The 23,426-nt window shown below is 41.6% G+C and overlaps 2 protein-coding genes across 3 annotated transcripts in view; one reads left to right on the top strand and one right to left on the bottom strand.

The window, feature by feature from the left end:
- Positions 1-100: 100 nt before the first annotated feature.
- Positions 101-12,175, top strand: EZR (ezrin). The gene is made up of 8 exons (XM_041469945.1): positions 101-247; positions 3,662-3,758; positions 6,774-6,937; positions 7,857-7,987; positions 8,665-8,825; positions 9,101-9,193; positions 10,101-10,352; positions 10,691-12,175. Exons 1-8 carry the CDS (start codon positions 111-113, stop codon positions 10,853-10,855), a joined length of 1,200 nt encoding a protein of 399 aa, XP_041325879.1. The 5' UTR covers positions 101-110; the 3' UTR covers positions 10,856-12,175.
- Positions 12,176-12,737: 562 nt separating this feature from the next.
- SYTL3 (synaptotagmin like 3) overlaps positions 12,738-23,426 on the bottom strand; it is a 33,711-nt gene continuing 23,022 nt past the window's right edge. Inside the window, exons 9-15 of one of the 2 annotated variants that reach the window (XM_041469944.1) lie at positions 21,840-22,018; positions 19,612-19,714; positions 17,277-17,444; positions 16,971-17,070; positions 15,626-15,734; positions 14,586-14,791; positions 12,738-13,362 (exon numbers count right to left, since the gene is read on the bottom strand). In XM_041469944.1, the coding sequence (XP_041325878.1) occupies positions 13,232-13,362; positions 14,586-14,791; positions 15,626-15,734; positions 16,971-17,070; positions 17,277-17,444; positions 19,612-19,714; positions 21,840-22,018 (996 nt within the window). In that variant the 3' untranslated portion in view covers positions 12,738-13,231. The remainder of the gene's footprint in view (positions 13,363-14,585; positions 14,792-15,625; positions 15,735-16,970; positions 17,071-17,276; positions 17,445-19,611; positions 19,715-21,839; positions 22,019-23,426) is intronic. The other variant, XM_041469943.1, reaches the window with a different exon arrangement.

Below are 23,426 nucleotides of genomic sequence, written 5' to 3'. Positions count from 1 at the left end.
CCTACACAGGATCAGTGGATGTTATCAGACCAATGGCTTCTGTTTACCCTTCCTGATGACACTGCAGCAATGTCTTTTTTTTTTTTCCTGTGTCAATCAGAGAGAATGCCATGCTGGAATACCTGAAGATTGCCCAAGATCTGGAGATGTATGGAATCAACTACTTTGAAATCAAGAATAAGAAAGGAACTGACCTTTGGTTGGGGGTCGATGCTTTGGGGCTCAACATCTATGAAAAGGACGATAAGTAAGGCTTTTGTTTTTGCCTCTGATCTTCCAAAGAGGGCTAGTACAGGACATTTCTCATTTATAGGAATGCTTGTGTTCCAACTTTGGATCAGCAGGTGAAGCTAGGAAATGGGCTTTCACATCCCCTGTGCTTTCATGTCTTTCCTGACCTGCTAACGCTATCTGCTGTGTAAAGAGAGATGTCAGTTGTACGATGCCATCTTCCTAATCGTGCATGGTGGTGGAGCTGAATCCTGAACTGAGGAGTTTACCAGGCTTTCCCTTGAGTCAGGTCACCAGGTTTGCCATCAGTGGCAACAACACGACAACCTGACTAGGCTAAGGTTATCACTGGCTAGGCTAAGGTTAACACTGCTATCTGCAGTGTTCGGACACCTAAGGAACTCCTGTCCTGAAGTTAATGATGGATGTGTGTGCAGCTGCCCAGTTCTGAAAAAGGCAGATTATGGGTGGACACGAAAGCAAAGCTGGGTGACACCCAGAACCCAGGGAGAGGCTAACCTATATAGTTACTGTGAACAAGGAATGAAATGAGGGCTTACTGAAGTACACACAGTTTTAATCAGCCCTTCTGGTAAAGGCAGAGCCATTATTAATTGGATAGTAGGTGGGAAATGATAGACTACATCTATAAATAAACATAATAAGAAGGTGAGAACAGCTGTGTCTAAGCCTGCTAGTCTCTTCTAATACTCTGCAACTGAAGGATTGAAGGGAGTTAAAACAGATATTTTTTAGAGGGAGCATTGCTGTCTAGACTGCTTTCTTTTCCTCTCCCTAATGTTTCAAATCTTTGTTTCATGTCACTAATCTGTAACAGACTATCATTGAAATACAGAATGGATTTCACCTGTTCTACATCTTTGCCTCCAAAAAGTATTGAATGCAACCCAAATATTAATTGGAACTCCCTGGGTCTTCTGTTGATAAGGCAAAGAGAAAGGCAGTCTTTTCTGCAATGCTAATATGTGCTGTCACCCAGAAAACAAGGAGTGTCACTTGAAAGAAAAGTAGTTTCGCTCATGTAATACTTCAGTCTTGAATGACTGGTCTTGCTATGTAACCATGGTCACACAAACAGGTTTTTCGAGCTGCAGAAATCAGAGTGTAGCCATTGACTGTGAAGACCTATCGAGAGCATTTGCAAAACAAATACAGTGCTGGAATAAACTGCTTATTTCTGCTGCAACTCTTGCCACTATATAATTAAGTCTTTCCAACAGATGTGGGGACTAGGAAAACAGAGATGCCATTCGCATTACTGGTTCGTAGGTGCAAAGACTGGGGACTGAGGGCAAAGATGAAAAAGCAGAGATTTCATTGTTGGAGTTGAACATGAGGAAAATGAGGCTGTGCTGTAGGTGTGTGAGCCTCTATACTGCAGTGCATGTCAATGTCCTGTTTCTGGGTATATTCAAGCTTTTTTTTTCCTGCATTAAAGGGAAGAATCTGCATAGAACTTACTAACGAGTGAATTATTTTAGTTGTCTGACATACTCTATTATCTAGGATTTAAGCACTTGTACTAATGTGAGGGAGGCTGGAGTAATTAGTTCATCTTAGTCTAATCAAATAATTTTCTTTTACAGTTCTTAATGTTACACACACACACACACACGCACACACATATGTTGCATAATCTTGTTGAGTTAGAGGTTAGGGAGTGGATAGTTCTGAAGAGGGTGAATTTTATTCTTGATGTTTGAATTGAAATGAAGCAAGGGGTTTTTTTGTGCTTGGACCCAGCAAAATCTCTTGACGTAGTAGCTTTCCATCTCTTTGACAATGAGTGAAATTCCTCCCAAAATTGCTCTTTTTTTCTTTAATCAATGTGTTCCACAGAATTCTTACAGAGTTTGACTGGTCCACTGTGATGATAAACATTTCTGTAAGTGCTAAACATTAAATACTTGTGTCTTCAAATAATTTGCAAGAATAATTGTGACAGAGACACATACATTGAAGGGGCTAGAGAATAACAAGATTGCTTGTTGTCATTATCTTTTATGTAAGATACAATTATTACAATTATTAAAATTCTTAATCATTAACAGCTATCTCTAGAGAATATACCCTCCCTTGCTAAGAGAAAAATAAAAGAATAATAATGTAATATTAAATATAAAAATGAAATATTTCGTTGGGGTAATTAAAGGACTTTATTATAGTCAAATGCACAAGTCCTTGCGATGTTAGAACTTGCTGAAGAGCTGATCAGCTATGTGAAGGTGAAGTGTTGGAATGGCTCAGAAACATCTGATCTCATGACAAACTGGATGCTTTTTATATGCAAGACTCTGGAGAAATTAAGGCAGAGGAAAATCTCAAGTGTTTAGTGAGTGATATAGAAAAATTTCAAGCAAATCAACAGACCTGAACTCCTCAGCAGCGAGGAAGAGCTGGGAGTCTGAATCTTGCCCTTTGCTTCAGAGGGGAGCTTTTCAATAGTGGGGAGCCACGTGGCACAGCTCATTGCATGACCAGTGAGTAAAGTTCCGCTTGGTGACTCATGGGATGGGCTGAAAGAGCAGTTTGTATGGAAGAAAAGAACAGGGCCCTTTGTTACTAACCTTGCCTGTAATCTAGGGGAGGAGATATCTGAAGGGAGGGCGTCAAGAGGATGGAGCTAGGCTCCTCTCAGTGCTGCTGAGCAATGGGGCAAGGAGCAGGCACTGATGCACAGGAAGTTCCACCTGAATGTGAGGAAGAACTTCTTTACTGTACAGGTGACCATACACTGGAACAGACTGCCCAGAGAAGCTGTAGACTCTGCCTGACTGGAGGTATTCAGGATGCAATCCTGTGCCATGTGCTCTGAGATAACCCTGCTAGAGCAGGGGGGTTGGACCAGATGATCAACTGTGGTCCCTTCTAACATGACCCATTCTGTGAAACAAAAGAAAATAAATCTTCTCCTACCAATGGTGCCTGTCCAGCACTCCAGAGTGAAGGCAGCATGGAGGTGACTGGGCTAGCTGTAACACAGCAGGGTAGGTTTGCCTGTGGGTGCTGTAAGGTGTGGGAAGCAGCTCAGTTGCTTTGACTTATGCCTCCCATGATGTGTGAGAGGCCTGTGCAGGGAAGCACTGCACATAAGATCTGCATGCTGTGGATTTTGGGCCCAGAGTTAAAAGAAACAAGCTTAAAAGCAGCTGAGCGTGTGGCTTGAGTCCATCCCTGTTACATAGCCAAAGGTCAGTAGGGATGGCTGATGAGAATTACAAGAGACTCAGCAAGAGAGGTTACTGAGCTTCTTTTCCTACTCCCTGTGGTGTTCTAGTTCAATTACTATCTTCTCTCTTTTGGGAGAGCTTTGTGAAGCATTGCATTCCACCAAGTCTGTGTGTTGGAAGCAATAAAGGGGAAAAATGTTTATTGCATCACCCTTGAAACAAGTTTTTCTCCTTTCCAGACTAACCCCGAAGATTGGGTTCCCCTGGAGCGAAATCAGAAATATCTCTTTCAATGACAAGAAGTTTGTTATAAAGCCTATTGACAAGAAGGCACCAGTAAGTATGTCTAGAAGGGACTCCTGGATACTGCATAGGAATAACTGATACTGTTTCATCTCAAAATAAAATAGTCTTGGGAGAGGAGAGAGCCACAGATATTCTAGATGCAAAATAAGCATTTGTATTTAGAGTGTATTTAGAGCTGCTGTTTTTTCTGTGCAGCATAAATGAAGGGCTGATAGTGATAGCTAATGTGGAAAAAGATGAAGATTTTACAACTGCAGACTGGGTAACTTCGTGCTCAAATTTGAAATTCTTTGCTAATTCACTAGTCTGTGAGTCCTCTCTGCATATCTTTCAGTGCATGCAGGCTGATAGGTAAATTTTATTTTTGTTTTTTTCATTTAAAAATACCCAAACATTAAAAAAATTACAGAAGTAGTTCAAGTGCTACTGCAAAACCACATACATGTATATGGCTTCCCATCCATCACTGTCCACTTCCACATTACAGACAGAGTAAAATATGGTATTTGTTGACTTTCTGGACCACCAAGGTAAATCTCAGGGATATGACTTTGGTGGAGAGCTGAAATATAGCTGCATGTGAATGTTGCTTTTCAATACTTAAAAGTATGTTTTCAGAGTTATTTTAGTGAGGAATTATAAACTTACTTTGACCTGTTGAGAACATAAGGTGGAATAACTGGTATAGGTGGATGTCATTCTGTCAGTCTTGTGAAATTATTGGAGTAGTTGAGAAAGACCTCCTCTGCTCTTCCCCCACCCCAGTACTTGGCCTTGGTGGGTAAGTACAGCCCAGAGAAATAATAAGCAGCCTGGCTTTGGCAAAGGATGATGGCTTATAGATATCTCCAACAGAAAAAGATCCTCCCAGTAATTTAAAGGATACTAATGCACTGTGTGCTGCAGGGATTTCTTCCTTCCTCTAGATAAGAACCTGGGGGAGAGGAGCTTTTTTCTGTGATGCTGTTAGTGAAAACAACAGAACTCCCCAGAGACAGAAAGCTGGTCTGTCAGGCATGCTTTTCTCAATAGAAGAGCCTCTTGCATGTGTTGCACATAATTACAAAACACAGATCACAGCTTGCCACCCACTCCCCAAAGAGTCAATCTGAATTTGAAGTGGAAGGCTTGCAAAAGGCTGGTACAGAAAGGTGTTAGCATTGAAAACCTCAGTTATGTTTCCTCCTTCCCTGTCAATTGTTATTTTCCCTCTGGCTGACGGTATGTTTAAAGCTGTGCTTAAAATAAGCATTTACCTGGGCATGAATTTTGAGTATTCAGGAAGTTGTCTGGGTATTTTTGTGCACTTTTGTCTCCTTTTAAAAAGGCAGACATTATAACTACAGCGAAATACTCAGTCCACTCAAGCTGTAGGTTGGAAGGTCTCTTTTAATTTGGAGGATTCTATATGTCTGTGTTTAAATTTACAGTAATGTAAAGGGCAGAGTCTTGTGGCACCTTGCCCAGGAGAAGCTTTTTAATTTTTGGGCTTTGTCTGCCCATATACTCCAAGATCTTCGGCACATTATCTTTAAAGTATTGGGGTGCAATTCTCCCAGTTGTGTGAGATCTGGGGTAGGCTGGGGATGGGGAAAGAAAGGAATTCTTTTATATTTGTATTTGAATGTTGTGTCCCTTGATTATGGCCTTAAATGACAAATGTATGCACCATTCATACCCTTCGTATTTACTTCCGTGAAAGTGAGCTTTGCCTCAGCACAGGGACCTGTTCATCACAATGTGCACAAACTGTTTTTACAATTACTTGTCAGAAGTAGGAGGTTGGATGAGCAGCTTAGAGTCACAGTTATCAGGATCAGACCTTTGAACCTTGGAATGGCTCCGGCAGGATTTAGTGGGAGAACACAGCACACTGCCCTGACTGCCTCTTCTGCAGCCAGTGTGCATTAGGGAAATGCATTGGAGAACGTCAGTCTTTGTCAGCATATTCATCTTAATACCACTTAGTGAGCTTTTAATTGCTTAGTGTGACTTCTAGTTTTCCCAGAGATAGCCACAGTTGTGCTTCTGAGCTCAGGCAATTAAAAACATGGTCACTGCTTCCATGCCTGGTTCCATCTCTTGCTAACAGTGAGACAATCCATAGGAGAGTAATTCTGAGGAATGGGCACTGGTTTATGGTGGTAATGTGGCAGCTTGCCTACTATCTATGTAGTACACAGAAAAAGCACAAGGATGTTTATCCACTGTGGAAGTTTAGACTGTGTTGTAGATGTGTGTGGTTGTGGAGTCAGAAAAATTACCAGGGAGGTAGTGAACTTGGGCCCTTTCTTAGCTGGTTTTCTTCTAGAAGAGCTAGTCTAATTTATAGTTTCTGTAAAAGTCTGATTATAGGACAGCTAATAAGAAATTTGGGAATGTCCTTTTTACTGAACCAGAAATTTTAGGATATCGTGTGTTTTGTTACTGCCTGCAACCTTATATTCCAAATAACCCATGTGGTTGGTAGTTAAAAAAATATTTTTTATTTGACACTCTTCTGACAGCCAAGGTCAACTTAACTAGGAAATGCCACGGAATGGACAAGAATTATATTGAAAGGCATTTTCCTTTGAAAAAACACATGGGGCCTCGAATGTTGGTTCAGATAGATTGAGAAATTCTACAAAGTTACATTTGTACTTTGTGCCTTTGTGCTTTGTCTTTCAGTCACAAAACTGCAAACTGAAAAACTACTGAATACTAGAGGTCTTGTGTGCTGCCCAGATGTTTACCTACCAACCCAGCACCTTCTACAACATCTAACAATCTCCATTTAAATGAGACCTCATCTATCTGGGATTTTCTCTAAAAGATGCTTTATCTAGAAGAGTAACTTGCACATTCTATATAGACTTTAAATGCAGAATATAAATTACAATAGTTTTGGCTTCAGATGATATTTGCAGTCCCCGCTGCTGTGTTTAAATGGCCTTGCATGTATGTCCGGATTAGAATTAAATTAGTGACAAGATGTTCTGTCTGCAGTTAGCTGGGAGGAGAATGAGCATTTGGAAAAAACTGACTGTGGTGTTTCTCTCCTAGGACTTTGTGTTTTATGCCCCTCGCCTGAGAATTAACAAGAGGATCCTGCAGCTCTGCATGGGCAACCATGAGCTGTACATGCGGCGCAGGAAGCCCGACACAATTGAGGTGCAGCAGATGAAAGCCCAGGCCCGGGAGGAGAAGCACCAGAAACAACTGGAAAGGTGGGCTTGGATACAGGCAGCTGGTGTGGCGTGGCATGGCAGAAATAAATGGCACCCAAGTGCCAGGGTTCAGCAAGCAGGGGCAGGGGTCAGTAACGTGGGCGAGGCTCTGAGCCATCCCAGGCTCAGGAGGAGCACGTGTGGCCCTGGAGCTCTGGAGTATGGGCAGGGACTCGGGGTGTGCTGCAGTGGGACTGTTTTACCCTTCCTGCTTGGCCCTGTGCCCACACAGTCAGCTGTCCTGGCTGCAGCCTCAGGAGCTGCAAAAAATGTGCAAGTAAAGGCGCAGCAGGCTCTGGTGTGGTGGTGTGCACCTAGAGAAGGGTTTTCCTGACTCTGGAGTGTTGGCATCTGATTTATGTGCTGGGCCATGGGATGGCTGGGAGTAAGGAGAAGCCTTCACAGGGAGCACATAGGTGTACACTGTAAAGACAGAAGGAACTGGGAGATCTCTTACAGGCAAGGAAAAAGGAATAGCAATTCTACCACTGGCTGCAGGTTGCTTACGATTCAAGAAATCATGCTGCTTTTCTCCTCAACTTGTGGATTGTTTATCTCTGTTCTCTCAGGGCTGTTGTTTTCACAGCTCCTTAAGTTTCCATATGGCAGAAGTAACAAAGTTACACCTCTTCTGCCTTGCAGTACAAGTCCTCTTTTTCCTCTCTGTCTAGCAGCTATTTGGTATTCTAAATTTCTGTGGCAACCAACAAAAATACAAATGCTTTTATGAAATGAGGTATCTAAAACAGAGCAAAAATTCTAAAGAGATGAAGGAACAGCCTATTTCTGTCTTCTGGCTCCTGTTTCGTGGCAGCCACTTCCCCTTTGAGCTGCCTGGAGAGATTCCCAGCCAGCTTTCTTGTCTGGCAGTAGCTTGGGTCTGAAAGAGAGCTTTCAGCATGAAATATGTTTCTAACAGGAAACAACTAGAAGATGAAAAGAAGAGGAGAGAGACAATTGAGAGGGAGAAAGAGCAAATGCTGAGGGAGAAGGAGGAGCTGCTGGTGAGGCTACAAGAGTATGAAGTGAAGACTCAGAAAGCAGAGAAAGGTAAAGTATTTGTCCTGGCTGACCAGACCATGTATTGTGCTCCATAGAGGAGTTGCCCATGCCTTTCCTAAATCTGGTGACACTGGGATTGCTTGGCAAGACTTACTAATGTCTGTCTGCCTATACAGCTAAATGTACAAATGTGCATCAAAAGGATGAAAGTAGCATAAAATCTGCAGATTTTATTTGGAAACTGAAGGGCAGGAACTCTGTTTTCCGCTGTTGCCAGGAGGAATTAAGTAGCACAGCCTCTTCCAGCAGTGAGCAAGAGTTTAGCCCTCAAGTACTTTTTACTAACTCCTAACAGAAAAAGTGCTTTGGGAACAAATCTTTCCAGTGAAATGGAAGCTTCTGTTTCAATGCACAGAAGAACACATTGGAGGCAACAAAATCTGGTCCATGCAGCAAACTGTCAGTTACTGGCAGCAGAGTCATGTCAGTGTTGCAGACTTCAATGCAAACATCTCGCAGAAGATTTAATTACAATGTGCATCTGACTACTTCTGAATCCAGTTACTTGGTGTATTGTGCAAATAATTACTGTGAGGAGCACAGCGAAGGGAGTATTGCAAGCTGGAATAAGGTCCTCTCATGACTTCTGCAGTTACCTAAGAGACTGAAGTTCTTCAGCTTTGACCAGACTTGTGGACTAACCACATTGATCTGTCTCCTTGCAGAGCTGTCAGATCAGATCCAAAGAGCCATTCAGCTGGAAGAGGAGAGGAAACGGGCCCAGGAGGAGGCAGAACGCCTGGAAGCTGAACGTTTGGCAGCTCTGCAGGCCAAGGAAGAGCTGGAGAGACAAACTATGGACCAGATAAAGAGCCAGGAACAGCTGGTAAGACTCAGTTATTTTGAGAATAAGATACACAGGCATATTACTGTGCCCTTGAATAAGGCAAAGCCATCATGCCCAGGGAAAAACATAGTGCAGTGAGGTAATGGGCTGTCATTGTGGCCCTGGTTTCTATCCTAAGCAATCTAATTTTTAGTTCTTTGTTTTCCTATTCAGTCTCTATTAGAGTTAACAGTATTTTTTGTTGTGTTTGGTTTTTTGGTTGGGTTGGTGTTTTTTCTAAGAATCCTTGTAATTCCCATTTTCTTATTCAACAGGCTACAGAGCTTGCAGAGTATACAGCCAAGATAGCACTTCTTGAAGAGGCAAGGAAGCGTAAAGAGAGTGAGGTTGAAGAGTGGCAAATCAGAGTGAGTATCTGCTTTACCAGTTGCTCTAAAATTCTGTGCTTAAGCAGAGCATACTGTGGTTCTTAGCCTGGTGTGACTTCTTAAACATGTGGAAGCAAACATCTGTACAGCAGTGAAAAAGACCAAACTTGTCAAGAATGTGCAATATGTCTGCAAAAACAAAAACACCTTTCTTCCAACAACCCTTCAGTCAAAAGTCAGAATGAAAACCTGTATAAAACCTGAAAATGTGATCATTGTCTTGGAGCCTTAGGGAGAGACGGATACATGAATAAATGATTCATGTAATCCATGATAAAATGTCTGAAAACATTACATCAGTCAAGAGAATATGCTGCAAGCGCAGCCACACTGCAGGTATCTGCTTTGAGGGACATGTGCTGTTGTCAGTGGCTCCCTGATATCTGGATCAGGAGAGTTTAATAAACTGCTGCACTAAAACCACACAAGGCTCAGAGTGCTGGTGCTCCCAGTGCACTCTAAGACACATGGGAGGGCAGAACCACTGCAGCAGCAGGAAAAGTGACTGCCTGGTGTGTAATTGCACTAAAAATGCCAAATTAGATTCCCAAATTCTTACTCTGTGGAACCGGTGTGTCTCCAGCCTACAGCTCTTCAAATGGAGAACAGAATGATGATAACTGTAGCTTTCCATAGAATTTTTTCCTGGGTTGTTTTATTGGAAGAATGTTTTTTGTTCAGACCCCCTGCACAGTGGCTGATGATGACAGCATCCCTAGCAAAAAAAAAAAGTTCTAATAATGGAGTACCATTAGCTGCAGACATTTAATTCTCTCTTGCTTTTCACAGTAGATAGAAAAAACTAGGAAGATAAGCATTTAAGTGTTCATTAAGCTGATTTAAAGTAAGAAATGCATTTAAAATATTTTCCACTCTTTTCCCAAAGGCCAGGGAAGCACAGGAGGATCTGGTAAAGACCAAGGAGGAGTTACACCTGGTAATGACTGCTCCACCTCCACCGCCACCCCCTGTCTATGAGCCAGTGAATTACCACGTCCATGACAACTTGCAAGATGAGGGCTCAGAGTACTCAGCCTACAGCGCCGAGTTCTCCAGCGAGGGCATCAGGAACGACCGCAACGAGGAGAAGCGCATTACCGAGGCAGAGAAGAATGCACGAGTGCAGAGCCAGCTGAGGGTAAGGCACTGCTTGGAGCAGGCAGAGGAACTGAAACGATCAGTCCTGGACAACAGGTCCTTTAACCACTTGGTTAAACACACAAAACATGACAGTTTCTCTTTGTTTACAGTTCCTATAGAAGTCTGAAATAAAGGCTAGGTGTATAAAAATTACTCTCATTGCTCAAGCTTTGAGATTGCTTAAATCATCCATAATGGTTTCGGAAAGGCCAGATCATATCCATGTCACATCTCTGTCCAAAGCATAAACAACTATCAGCTCTCCCCAGAGAACACAACTGACAGGAGCTGAGAGCTTCTCACAGTAGCCTGTATTTATTGTTCTTTGTATTGCAGGCGCTGACAGATGAGCTGGCCCAGGCTCGCCATGAGGACAAGAGGACCCAAAACGATATCATCCACTCGGAGAACATGCGCCAGGGACGGGACAAGTACAAGACACTGAGGCAGATCCGGCAAGGCAACACCAAGCAGAGAATCGATGAGTTTGAGGCAATGTAAAGATACTTGTAAGAAAAGAGGACTGTGGGAAAGGCAGATCTTAATGCTGTGTTCTTGTTTTGGGGTTTTTGTTGTATTGGTTTTTTGGTTTGTTTTTTTTTTCTCTGAGGAGGGGTCACTGTATGACACTTAACCAATGTTCTCTAAACCCAGAGGTGTTTGAATCTCCCTTTTATTCTGAACCTGCTGTGAAATTTGGTATAGTTTAAAACTTATTGTACCACAGATCCTGGTAACTTGCTCATGCCTTTACTTAGTGCCAAAAGGCCTTATGTCACATCTCTCTTTAAGCAAGACAAATTTTAACAGGCCGTGCTTCTATTTAAAGATGCGTGTCCTGTGCAGGTGCTGGATTCAGCCTGGTCTAAAAGATAAGCATCTGTGGGTGAATTTTGTGCCATATGTCTTTGCATTATTAACTACAGTGTAAAGTGTAACAGCTGCGAAGACCGGTTGTGGAACTCAGGATTTTCAAGCACCTGTGTGTTGTACATCCACACAGAGGTGCTTGTAGATCCTGTTTTTCCCTTGGTCTTGATGCCCATGTTCCCCCTTCCCTTCCCCCACCCCCACACAAAAGAACTGACAACACCTCAGAACTTCTTTGTGTAGAAATTAGATATTTTCTAGTTGCTGCTCTCACCTGGAGAAATGGTGCAGTGATGGCTCAGAAGTGGCATAGGGACACTGATACCCTCTTCATGTAACAAGTAGCAAATACTCCTGGAATCTACGACACCACTGTGTTTGCATTCCAGCTTCATTACTGATCAGTTGTAGTGTAGTATTTATAAATATATATATAAAACATGCAATATGTGAATTGCAGTACTAGTTAAAGGGAAATAGTTTTGCTCTGTATATTTTGTTACTTTTCAGATTTAATAAGACTTGCATCTGTAAAAATGCCTGAACAAGACTGTAGTCTGATACAGTGCAGCTGATTATTTACTATAAAGCATTATTTGTAAAGATCATTTTTTTTACTTAATGAAAACTGTTATATGTACACATGATCCAATATATACAATTTTACTGCACCTATTTTTCTAACAAATTTTCTAATTTTTTTAAATGTTTGATTTAAAGTTTCAGACTCCAAAGATGAAGGGACTGCTTGTTTATATCACAGTTGTATTCTCTCTAGTGGAGAGCATTTCTGTGACCATCCTTCCCCCACTCTACCCTTTTTTCCTTGAAAATCTGTTAGAAAGTGAGATACAGTATGTTGTCACCTCTTCATTTACAATTTCTATGCTGCGTTATACTTGAGTTGAATCTTGTGTGGGGTTTTTTTATTTGCAGCAGCAACCATCTAAATAAAAGATCTGCAAAGTAACAAAGGCGATGGAGTGAAGTGTTTCTTGTGTGAGGTGTATTTTGAATAAGTTGTGCTTCTGCTCTTTTAGTTCCTGAGCTTAGCTTACAAGTCCCTGTGTTTTTAAATCTCAAATCCTTCAAAGCCACACTGACCAAGAAAGGAAGGGGGAATACTCCAAGTAAGGACTAAAACTAAAACACAGCAACAGTAGTTACAGTTGTACCCAAGAAGTTTCTGCTGACTGTAAAGCTACAGCCAAGGCAAGGCAAACTGACACAGGAGTTTGGCCCTAAGCTTGTCCACATGAAGCAATGATAAACTTAGCTAAACTTTTGTCATGCGCTGTTCGCCCTACGGATGAAGTTGTTAATTCTGTCTTACAGTGGCAGCTGATAAGAAGGGACTTGTTACACCCACCCTTATTCCATTGGCTGTAGTCCCACCCTGCTACTGACAGGGAATTTATACATTTAACTTTCTAAGCACCAGGCTATAGCACACATTTGAGAGACCTGGCTACAGGCCAAAGCTTTTTAGGATCACGTGAAATAAAGTGGCAGTGTAGTTAATGCTGAAGCAGAGGCGTTAGCATCACCCATTTGCAGCAAGCAAAGATAAGCTGGTTTTGTATTCTGCGGCTGAAACATCAATGCAAGAGGGAAACAATGTAACTTTATTGTTGTAACAGTTATTTTCTCAGAAGTAGTCCCAGTTGTCACTTAAATTAAAGAGTAACAGTTCTGCTAGGCCTGGAAATTGAAAGCTGCACATCGTCTGGCTCCTGTTGCTTTGACAGCATAATGCATCTCAAACTGAGGCCGTCACTCCTGAAGAAACATTATTATCCTTACACTCCAGCTAGAGATAGAGGCTAAAGCCTTAACTTCTGAAGAAATAAAACATTCAGAATGTCACACACGTTCAAACACAATTCTATTCCCAAAAAACTGGAATAGGTGCTATTGCAGCGTACCTTTCCCAGACCTGATGCATATGTACCACTTCAGTTTAAAACATCGGACATGGGACAGGAAAGGTTGTTGTGCGATAATCTCTCATGATTTAAAGTTTTCCTTATTTGAATGCAGTACAAGTGTGAAGTCCATCCACGTGTTTGGGTTGCGGAGCACTTCCTGCCATTGGAGCACTCCCTGAGAAGCAAGGTCCATAGAGCCAAAGAATTCCTCTGCAAGAAAGTAAAAGGAAAGATTAGAGTTACTTTTCACTTGGCCTTACCCAACTTCTGGCCAACCCTTTCACCCACTTCTACAGTAATTTTAGCTGTTCTGTAGCTCCCGAGGCGCTAATTGCAATAAATGCGATTTATACTTTTGAACTATTATTTACATCCTGTTAAAGTGGGAGCACTTTCTGAAGAGTGCAACCTGCAGCAAAGAAAAAGTTTTTGGCTGCATGACTGAAAGCAGAAGAGCAAGTGTGCATGCTCATAACGGCAGAATGGCACTAAGCCTCCTGCTTCAGTTCATTCCATGTTTAGGACTTGGATCACTTACAAGCAGATAGTCCCTGCTCTAGCAGAAAGGCAAGTGCTGGCTAGGATAAGCAAAACAACTTCATGAGGAAGCCTGCATGACATTGAGCTATCACTAGTGATAATACTCTGTAAACTGCACACTGATACCAAAACAACATCTGACCGACCCTCTCCTCTCAAATACAGAAACCCAGGGCACGTAACTCACTGGGAGAGGGAACAAGGGTGGGAGACTCTTGAGCAGCCTTCAAGGGACAATGCTTCCCTGCCCAACTACCAGTGAAACAGGGCCTATTGATTGAGCAGAGGGTTTCTCAGACATTGCTCAGCCCTGAGAAAGAAAGCTCACTCTTAGGTTAGAGCAGAGCCCAAAACTTCAAACATCCAACAGCCCCTTTGGAGCAACTTTCACCTCCTGTATTTCATTGATTGGATTGATTTGTGGATATAAAGTCATAAGCACAGACATAAGCAAGGTTGGAATCTATGAGAGGATTAATTCTCCTGCTTCCTTTTGATAGGAAGTTATTTAAAATAAGCCGATTCATAGAAAACAACTAAAGGAATAAGTCTTTAAAAATATGTAGAGCTCTGTGTGAGTTAGAGCACACAATTTCTGTGCTTGTCTCAGCATGGCTCTGACCCATAAAAATCACCATGGCAGCAAATGCTTTCCTGAAAATTTCCAATGACAACCTTGATCTTCTGCACAGACCTGAACAGAAGCCCCTGTATCAATTCTTGCATGATCAGAGCACAAGACTGGAAGTTGCTTGGGACAGAGGCTGGAACAGCATATGTAGGCACATGAAAGTAAATAATAAATTGCACAGGATAATTTATTATTGCTTGGGATGTAAACTAAATGCACTTTTCTCCAAATTACGTTCAACTTTCAGTGACAGAGAACTCACTTGCACCAAGCTTGGCACCTCCTAGGAACTGATCACTTGAGCTGAAAGTTGACTTGTGCCACACAGTCAGGTGTAGACATGATCGCTGTAGCTGAGCTGGGGTCACACCATCAAAGACAAACAAGTGTTTCCACTGTGGACAGGCTTCTTTCTTCACAACAGGAGACTTTTGCTTTACCTCTGCTTGGTCTGGAAGGATAAGACAACTTCCCCCCCGCCCCCAAAAGAAAAGAGTTCAGCAAGGTTACTGATTTCGCAACAAGAAAACAGACCATTTTGATAACCAAACAGAGGTTAGAGGGTTTAACTAGAGCCCATTGGTTTGCCTTAAATAGCAAAAAAGTTCAGCCTTAGTGAAAGGTAGAACATGGTGCTCTTGTGTTGATTTTGGGACCTGCACCTTTTCCTGCCAGCCTTTAGTGCAGTTTCCAGCCTGCCTTTAGCAATAGGCTAAAGGAAACAATAGGCTCTTGTAGTCTGCTTTGACTTTGCTGTCACTGACTGCTGAAGGAGTCTTTGCTCCACGTGCTGCTACCCAGTAGTGCCTCAAACCTAACTTTCAGGAGATGAAATGCCCACCCATTTCACCAAAAGTGAGGGGCACAACAGGTGAAATGGCTTTATGAGATGTAAGTTTACCCCAGTATCATCCTTCCAGTGGCACCTGATGCCTGACAGCAAGGAAGTAAAACAATCCCACGTACAAGCTACTCAGCACACTGAAGAAAAATTAAGTTCTTTCCCATCAAGAATGAAGAGGATAAAAGTTTTCAATGTATCCAGAGCAACACTTAATTCTGCAAAGGCACAGCTGAAACTGTAACAACAGCCTCTTTATTTGCACCTTTTTTCCCATCACTACCCTGCAAACTGCTGCTGTTCTGCAGACACCCAAGTGTCACCATTTCCAGGAAGTCTGGTTAAGAGTGTGGGCAATGCCACTTTCCCATGCCAGTCTCCTGCTGGAAACACGTTAACATGTATACTTGCATGGAACACATGTGACAGTCTCTATTTGAGGCGCTAGGTCTCAGACATACCCTTTAACAAAGGAGTTCAGCATTCCAGCAGATCTCAGCACGGGCAAGTTCTTGGCCCCTAATATCATAACTTGAAGCTGGCAGGTGAGAACTCCTTGGTCTTTGTTTCCTGAAAAAGGAGCACTTACCACATGAAATGCCCAGTTAGCTCAGCTCATAGCTTAAGATGCTGCTAAAAGTAAGCAGGGGAATGCTTAAGTGGCACTACTGAGATAAGGAGTCATAAGGCTGGACTAGGAACATTTCAAAGATTTGAATGTTTGTACAGTGAATGATTCACACACAAAGCAAACCAAGCAGTGAGTAGCAGGCTGCTTTGTGATCCCTGTTCCAAAGACAAAGCTTTCTGTTGTGTTTGTGAAAAGCAAATACAGGGCAGTACACACAGAAGCATTTCTCTGGAACAGTCAGAAGCAGTGGAAAGAGCCAAAGCCATGGTGTGGTACTGCTTCACTCACAGCTCTAGGCACAGAGCAGAGACCCAAAACACAGGCCTGCATAGGGAGGAAAACCAGAAGATACAGAGTTGGTAACTTTGGGGTCATTTGGAAAAGAAAAGGGAACAAAAATAACAAATCAGTTAATTAGAGCTTCCCCTTGGTCTCTACCTGCTGCTGTGGTCCTGACACAGAGCACTACTGGAGCTCTGAATGTCTGCACATCTCACTAAGGTCTAGGAGGTAAGGAAAAGAAGGTTTTTCCTATCCCTCCCTCCCAAAGTGTTTACTTCACTCCAGCAGCAGGTTCTTGCTCTGACATACTACAGCAATATTTAGTGTACCTTACAAGTTTTCATTACTAGAAACTGAATCCTGACTACACATTTTGAACCTAACACCTTTCAAGTTAAACAATCTCCCTAAGATGAGACCACTGGAAGAAGCCAAGGGTGCTGGTCTGGTATCTTTGCAGATACTTACCTTCCAAATTTTCCCCAAATTGGCAGTCTCTGCCTTGGACAGCAGAACTGCTGTTTCACCTCCAGAATAACCTCTACTGGTAACACATCATGACAGACACAAGTTTGGAAAACAGCTGGATGCAACATACTGCTGCCATTGTAATGTGCAACTTTTGTTTGCATTAAAAACAACAAATATACAAAGCTTGAAAATGTTTTGATTTTAAACAATCTAAGATATAAAACACCACAAAGCACCATTTGCTGTAGCTGTTAAAAAACCCATATAGGAACACTACATGGCCATTTTGCCAGTCCTTCATTGATCTCAATTCTTTTCTAGCCAAGGAATTCACAGAATCATAGAATCGTTTATATTGGAAAAGACCTCCAAGATCATTAGAGCAACTGTTAAGCACTTGTGGATGCCAAAATATTTTATACCTTCAAACTGGATGTTTTGATACTGGGCTGGTACCGACAGCCTTGCAGACATGAGGAGTTCAGTGCTGTACTGGATAAGATCATCTTCAGGCTTCTCAAGCTGAAGAAAGGGACATACAGAAGTCTGCATTACTGCAATCATCCTCACAGCTTATTCTCACATCCAATTTGTGTTTCCAACACATCTTGCTAATGGGCTGGATTGACAGCACCTTCCCCTCAATGATCTCACAGGGGTGATCTTTCTCACAGCTTTCACCACATCTTGCTCTTAAGGTATGATTAAGCACAAAAACTTAGAATCACCTTGGGTTTCAGTGGGTACCAGTCAAACTGCATTGAGTCCTCTTCAAAATTCCATGCTGCCAGGGGAATCACCACCTGCCCCAAAAACACCCTGTATTTGAGAGCTCCTGCATGCCACACAGAGATCTGAAGTTGCCGACTTCTCAGCTGGGAGTGTTCAATCTTGTACTAGAAAGACAAACAGCATTTACAGAGCAGTGCACAGGATGAATGCAGGCCCATGCTCATGATCTGCTCCCAGGAAGCCCAGCCAGGGCACGATTGAAGGCCCCTGGATGCAGACAGAACCATGTTGTCTGACTGTGCTTTGCAATCTGAAAAAACCCAACTACTTATATATTATACATGCTGAATAATGCTCATTCAAATAGGAAACAACATTCCAGGAATACCTTGACCTGCCTTGCTAAAACTTTTGAATATAAATTCAGAACTTTAAATAACTCTTCAGCATTTTTGCTGGGGTTTTGTGTTCTTTTTTTTTCTTTTCCTTTTATGGGGGCGGGGGGTGGGTCTTGGGGGTTGTGGGTTATTTGTTTGCTTGGTTGGTTTGGTTTTTTGGGTGTGTGTGTTTAGTTTATATACATATACATGTTTATATATATATATATATCTATGTTTACACTCCCAGCAGAATGTGGCTGCTCTGGAAGCCAGTTCAAGAAGAAGACACCTAATGATGGCTCTTAAATTCTCATTCTGGTCAGTGGACATCTACTTAAGCAGTCAGCAGGGGCAAGGAAGTAATTCAGCTGATGACTAATGAAAGCCTTGATCCACTCTCCAAACATAGTTAGAGCCCTTTGAGGCATTGCTGGGTATCTAATACAGCCCCTGAGACTGGCAAACCCAGCCCACAGGTGACCTGCATGAAAAGCTGGGGGCAATGGCACAGGCAAGGAAATCAGTACCCATATCTAGGCTGCTGAATCACAAGCTGGGTGTGGGCTCTGTGGCTCATCACCCTGAGTCACCCTGGGCTCCAGTGAGTCCCAAGAGCACTCACACAGCTCTCACACATGAAGCTACTTCCAAATTCAGGTGCCTTAACCTGCAGCTGAATCCCACCCAGTTGGATGTCAGTGTCATGATGGAGCTCACCTACACTAGTGCTATGCACTTTTGACCATTTTTGATACTCTGGAAAAACTAATAATTAAACTATTTTTAAATATTTCCAAGTAAACACCTTTAGAGTTTATGCAGCCAACTCAGCATGGCTCTCACTCTGCTTAATCACTTCTGCACCACTGTCATTAAAAAACTACTATAAAATTAGGACCAGTGATTTCAACTTCTGGCCATTTTTTCTGCCAATTTAAACCCTTAGACAGGCTTTGGGCTGTATAAGAATCACATACAGTACAAAAATCCTTTTATGTTATTATCAAACTTTAACTATTGTCTTGACAAACACTTTGCTTCTTTCACTCAGTATTGATTCTTGATGTTCACACACACCAAGAGCTGGGGGTAACACTGAAAATTTTGTGTAGTTCAAGAAACAACACAAGTTTGCCTCTCCATTAACTTTGTGTCCTATCTCTTCCAAGATAATATATTACTGAAGCACTCATCATCTCATGTCCTGCTGCAGCCTGCCAAAGCACACACACAAAACAGTGGCTTGTAGTGATCTGAGTACAGAAGTGGAGCTGGGAAAGCTGGGAACAAGCAAACTAAGGCAGGCTCTCCTGGCTGACAGTACTCAGCTTCATATTTAATGAAGTGACGGGGAAGTAAGAATAATGACTCCAGTTTGTTACACACAACTCTAACAAGGATGCAAGAAGCAATACTGAAAGCCATTAAGGAATTGAGAGCATAACTCTTCTCTGCTGGGATTATTACAAAGTACAAAGAAAGAGCCTGGCATCGGTTGCAGAGGGAAAAGGAAGGAGACGCTGTTTAGAAATGGTGGATTTCAGTTGGCACACAGTTAACTGTAGAGAGACACTTCCAGTGGCACTGACCAAAGGAGTACCACTTGAAAAGGATATTTGTGTAAAATTCCAACTGTTCTCCAATACACCCAGTTACTGAATGTACAAGAAAAAGCATATATGGAAGACATTTTTCTTTTGCCACACGGTAAATCAGACCAATACTGGTATTCACTAAAAGTACTTTCATGGACAAAGGCAGACTTCTCTAATGGTTGGCAATTTACTGTTGCAGCTCCAAAAGCAACTCTCTTTTATTTAGACTGAAAAACCATAATTTTAAAACTTATTATTTTCAGTGACTCCTAAATTTGCCCTATTAGGTCAGTTCAGAACTTGCAGGATTGTACCATGGAAATGCAAAGTTAGCAGCATGGGAGTGCAAACCATACCTTCAAAGTCTCATCAAACTCTGGATCCACTGTGCTCTTTTTGATAGCTGTCTTCCTCTTACTCCAAGGAGATTTATCAGGAAGCAAATAAACCTTCACATACCTTGGAGATAAAGATACATGGAAAGTGATCAGAAAGAGCAGGGAAGATCAAATGAAAAAACCAATTAGATGAGAGGAGATTTTTCTTAATTCTTAAACAACTTTATTGACTTTGTAAGTTCCTAAGTAATAAAATGGAAAATCATTATTTATATATTTTCTCAATATCCTTGTGGGTATTCAGCTATCCTTGTGTACCATTCAGCTCATGTGTTTCAATTCCATTGTTTGGGAAGGGATTAAGATCTGAACAGCAATCCTGTTTTCATACTCTTGGCCTCTGATAAAACAGTCCCTAAAGAAGTCACCTTGTCAGTTGTACTGACAGCTTTATGATGAAAACAAAGAGCATATTATGTGCTCAAGAAAACAAAAACATAAACTCAATCAACTTTAGAATCACTACTACTTATCCCCCAACATTCAAGAAGGAAATCTCATCTTCACAACATCAGGTAAATAATACAGAATAACTCAGAGGTCTTACAAATGCTAATTATTCTAACAGCCACTAGAACAAAAATGGGAGATTGTTTCAAGGGCTCAAGATTGCCCTAACATTGATTCAAGAAAAATCAGGCAAAAAATATTTCTGGAAGCTGAGTTGGACCAACATCAAGCACCAATGATTCATATGCAAAGTTTCTCAAGTGTAGGTCAAGTGAACACCCATACTAAAGTATTTCCCTTAATATCAGTTCAGTGGGCTGTACTTCTGTTATGGCTTCAAAACTAAAGAATTTCAGCAATAGAGAGTGCTTCTAGCCTGTCAGGGAAAGGAGCAGCTGTTTACATAATACAAAGCATTTTTAAACTGTACTTAAACATATTTCAGATATTATTATTTAAATGAATTTTAAAAAAGCCTCTTGATTAACTTACTGGGAAAATAAAATCAGCTGTATCTCATATCACCAATGCAGAACTTACACATATTCCCTATTTTTTCCAAATTGATCCATAGGTAAACCTAGTTTTTAAAATATGCAGGTACTAGACGATTTAGCCTCTTGTTCTATGAGCCCAGATAATTTTAATTAAAACATAGCCAGCCAGACTTCAAACCAGCAAATAAGCTAAATAATTAATCAGGTTTTAAATATAAGTTAAAAGCCTGCTTTTCAGCAAGCATGTCAAATAAGTGTGCTGTACTTTTTCATCTGGCTTGGAAACCAACAGAAGTATATAAATATATGCCCATAGAGAACATAATGTTTACTACACAGCACTTCCCACATTGCCTTTCAGGCTTCCTGCAACTGTTTGCCTGGCTTAATTACCAGGGGACTTAGAGAACCTTGACCCACTTCTGAAGTGCTCCCAAACAGCCCTTCTCCACAGGCTGCTCTTCCAGCAAAGCACTGCTCATCACCAAGCCTGTCTTGATTAATATTCTCTGCAAGATCTGCACAAAATCCATTTCCTTTTAGGTGAAAGTGACTGCAAGTCCTCAATTGCAATGTGGGCACTCAAATACTCAAACATTGAGACTGAGACAGCAGGGGTAAGAACAGGTAGTCAGGGACTCCACCTGGTGATTTTATGTCAGTGGTTACTGCACAGTCAGAGAGGACTCTTTAGTGATAAACAGAGAAATCACCAAGGCTTAATTATCCAACCAAAGTTTTCTAAGGCATGTTTTAAACGCAGAAATATCCATTTCCTCTTACAATGGTGCAAAATTATTAAACAGCTTTAGATTTTAAAATATGTTGTAGAAGCTGAAATGTTTACTTTTATCACAGAAGATGGAAGCATCCAAGTAGTATAGCAAGCACCCAGTGACCCTCAATGGGTCAGCAGATGAATTAGAAACATGTTTCAGCCACAACTTAATAATTAAAAACTGATCAGCTGTTCCTGAGGCCTAAAGGTATTCACCAGCAGCACACATACCAAACTGCCTGCTCACAGGCAGGGAAAGAATTCCTAGCAGAAAATGGTCATAATGGAATAAGAACTGGTATGAAACCTATTTGTCTTGCAGTGTGTATCTGTGCAAAGGGTTGGAGTGTATGTTGGATGTTCTGAAGGTGCCAGTACGGCATTTCACTCAGAACATGTATAAGTATTGTAAAAACCAGAACATTTTCCTTCTGTTTCTTCTTCTCTACATAAATACTTACGGGTTACACTTTTTCTTCTTCTCCTCTCCATAAGCCAGGTTCTTGCATCCCTTGATGCAGATTTCCAAGATGCAAGCTCTGAAGTTGTACTTTAAGGCAAACTCTATTTCTCCTGTGATGTTAGCCTTGCCAAAATTGCCAGACTCCGTGCAAGTGCTGCTAAGGCTATACAAGCTCCCCTAAGAAAAGACAAATGTCTGGTAAAAGCAGCTTCAGATCAAACAGGACAAAATATTTCTTTCCCTCAGTAGTCAGTATTTTTACAGCTATCACTGTAAAGCTACTGCAAACCATGAAATTTAGGATAATCTGTACAAAATATTCCCTTTCTTCCATAACATGCCTGAAAATCACAACTGCAATTGGTTTTCTACTGCTTTGCCCTCTTCTCTTCTCTCCAGTAAACTTTCTAGGCTGAGAAAATGCTTTCAGTAAATTCTGGATCTAGAAACTGTTTTCATATAAAACTGCTATGTTGCTTCCCACGAGAAAAATGGGTGAAGTGTCTGAAAGGGAATAAAAATACCCTCTGAAATCTAAAAACATTTTTAAAAACCCCATTGAATTAGACTGCTTTTAATACATAGTTCATAGTAGGGTATACTACCAAACATTTGGTTCTACCATGTATTAGAAGAAATACCAAAGTGGCCTCTATATCCAGTAAATGCTTCACAAGGTGTCCCAATTCCATATAATAATTATGTACTCTGTATTGCAGACCACTCAGAAGAGATTAAAACATGAATGCTTTCAGCTGTTGCATGTAGGTGCACAAAGATGTTCAGCCACTTTGTTCTCCCTTCATTTACTTCCACCTTTGGGGCAAAGGTTTGGATGCTTTATATACGGTCCATCCACATATATAAAGAGCACTTGTGTCTAGCACTGACAGAAGGCAGGACACTGCAGAGCAGGAAGAGACCAATCCTTTGGGCGGCCCAGCCCAGACACATAACTCTAGGGTGCTATCTTGCCTTCACTGTAACAAATTATCAACTCAGAACAGTTTGATCTCCATTCATTTATAATGATATTCTTTAAGGTGAGCCCTAGAAACTTTTTACACAGCATTTGTCACAAAGGCACCACTGTTGTGATCAGTCTCTCAGCAACACTGCCCTAGATTGCTAAGATATCTGTGTTAGATCACTCCTCCTCCCGAAAATAAACACCAACCCACACAAGACTGGTTGACCAAGGAGTTCTGCATTGCACAACCCAGCAGCTACGAGTGCAAAGCAGTGTTTGCAAGATCATATCTCTCTTCTGTGGAGATGCTTCTCTTCCTTTGTACAGCATGCCAAATACTCATTTCACACCACAGGATTTATTAAAGAGGCTATCTACTCTCTCTTTTCAGCTCTAAGCAACACACACACGCGTCAAAAGAAGGGTTAGAGTGCTTGCTGAGGAAGTCAAAGAAGGGTAAGGATTGTTTTGACCTGATGCTTGTTGCAAATAATGTTGCTCCCTGCATAAGAAATGTATCAGTGTAATCAGTCTAACTTGCAGCTTTGTTCAGCTCTGCACTTTCATTCACTAACATATTTTTGTTCACCAGACCAGAAAATGTTTATTTTCCAC

The sequence above is a fragment of the Pyrgilauda ruficollis genome, unplaced genomic scaffold, assembly GCF_017590135.1.
Source record: "Pyrgilauda ruficollis isolate IOZ18807 unplaced genomic scaffold, ASM1759013v1 scaffold24, whole genome shotgun sequence".
Taxonomy (NCBI): Eukaryota; Metazoa; Chordata; class Aves; order Passeriformes; family Passeridae; genus Pyrgilauda; species Pyrgilauda ruficollis.
Note: the sequence above shows the minus strand (reverse complement) of the source record. Positions and strands in the feature narration are given on the sequence as shown.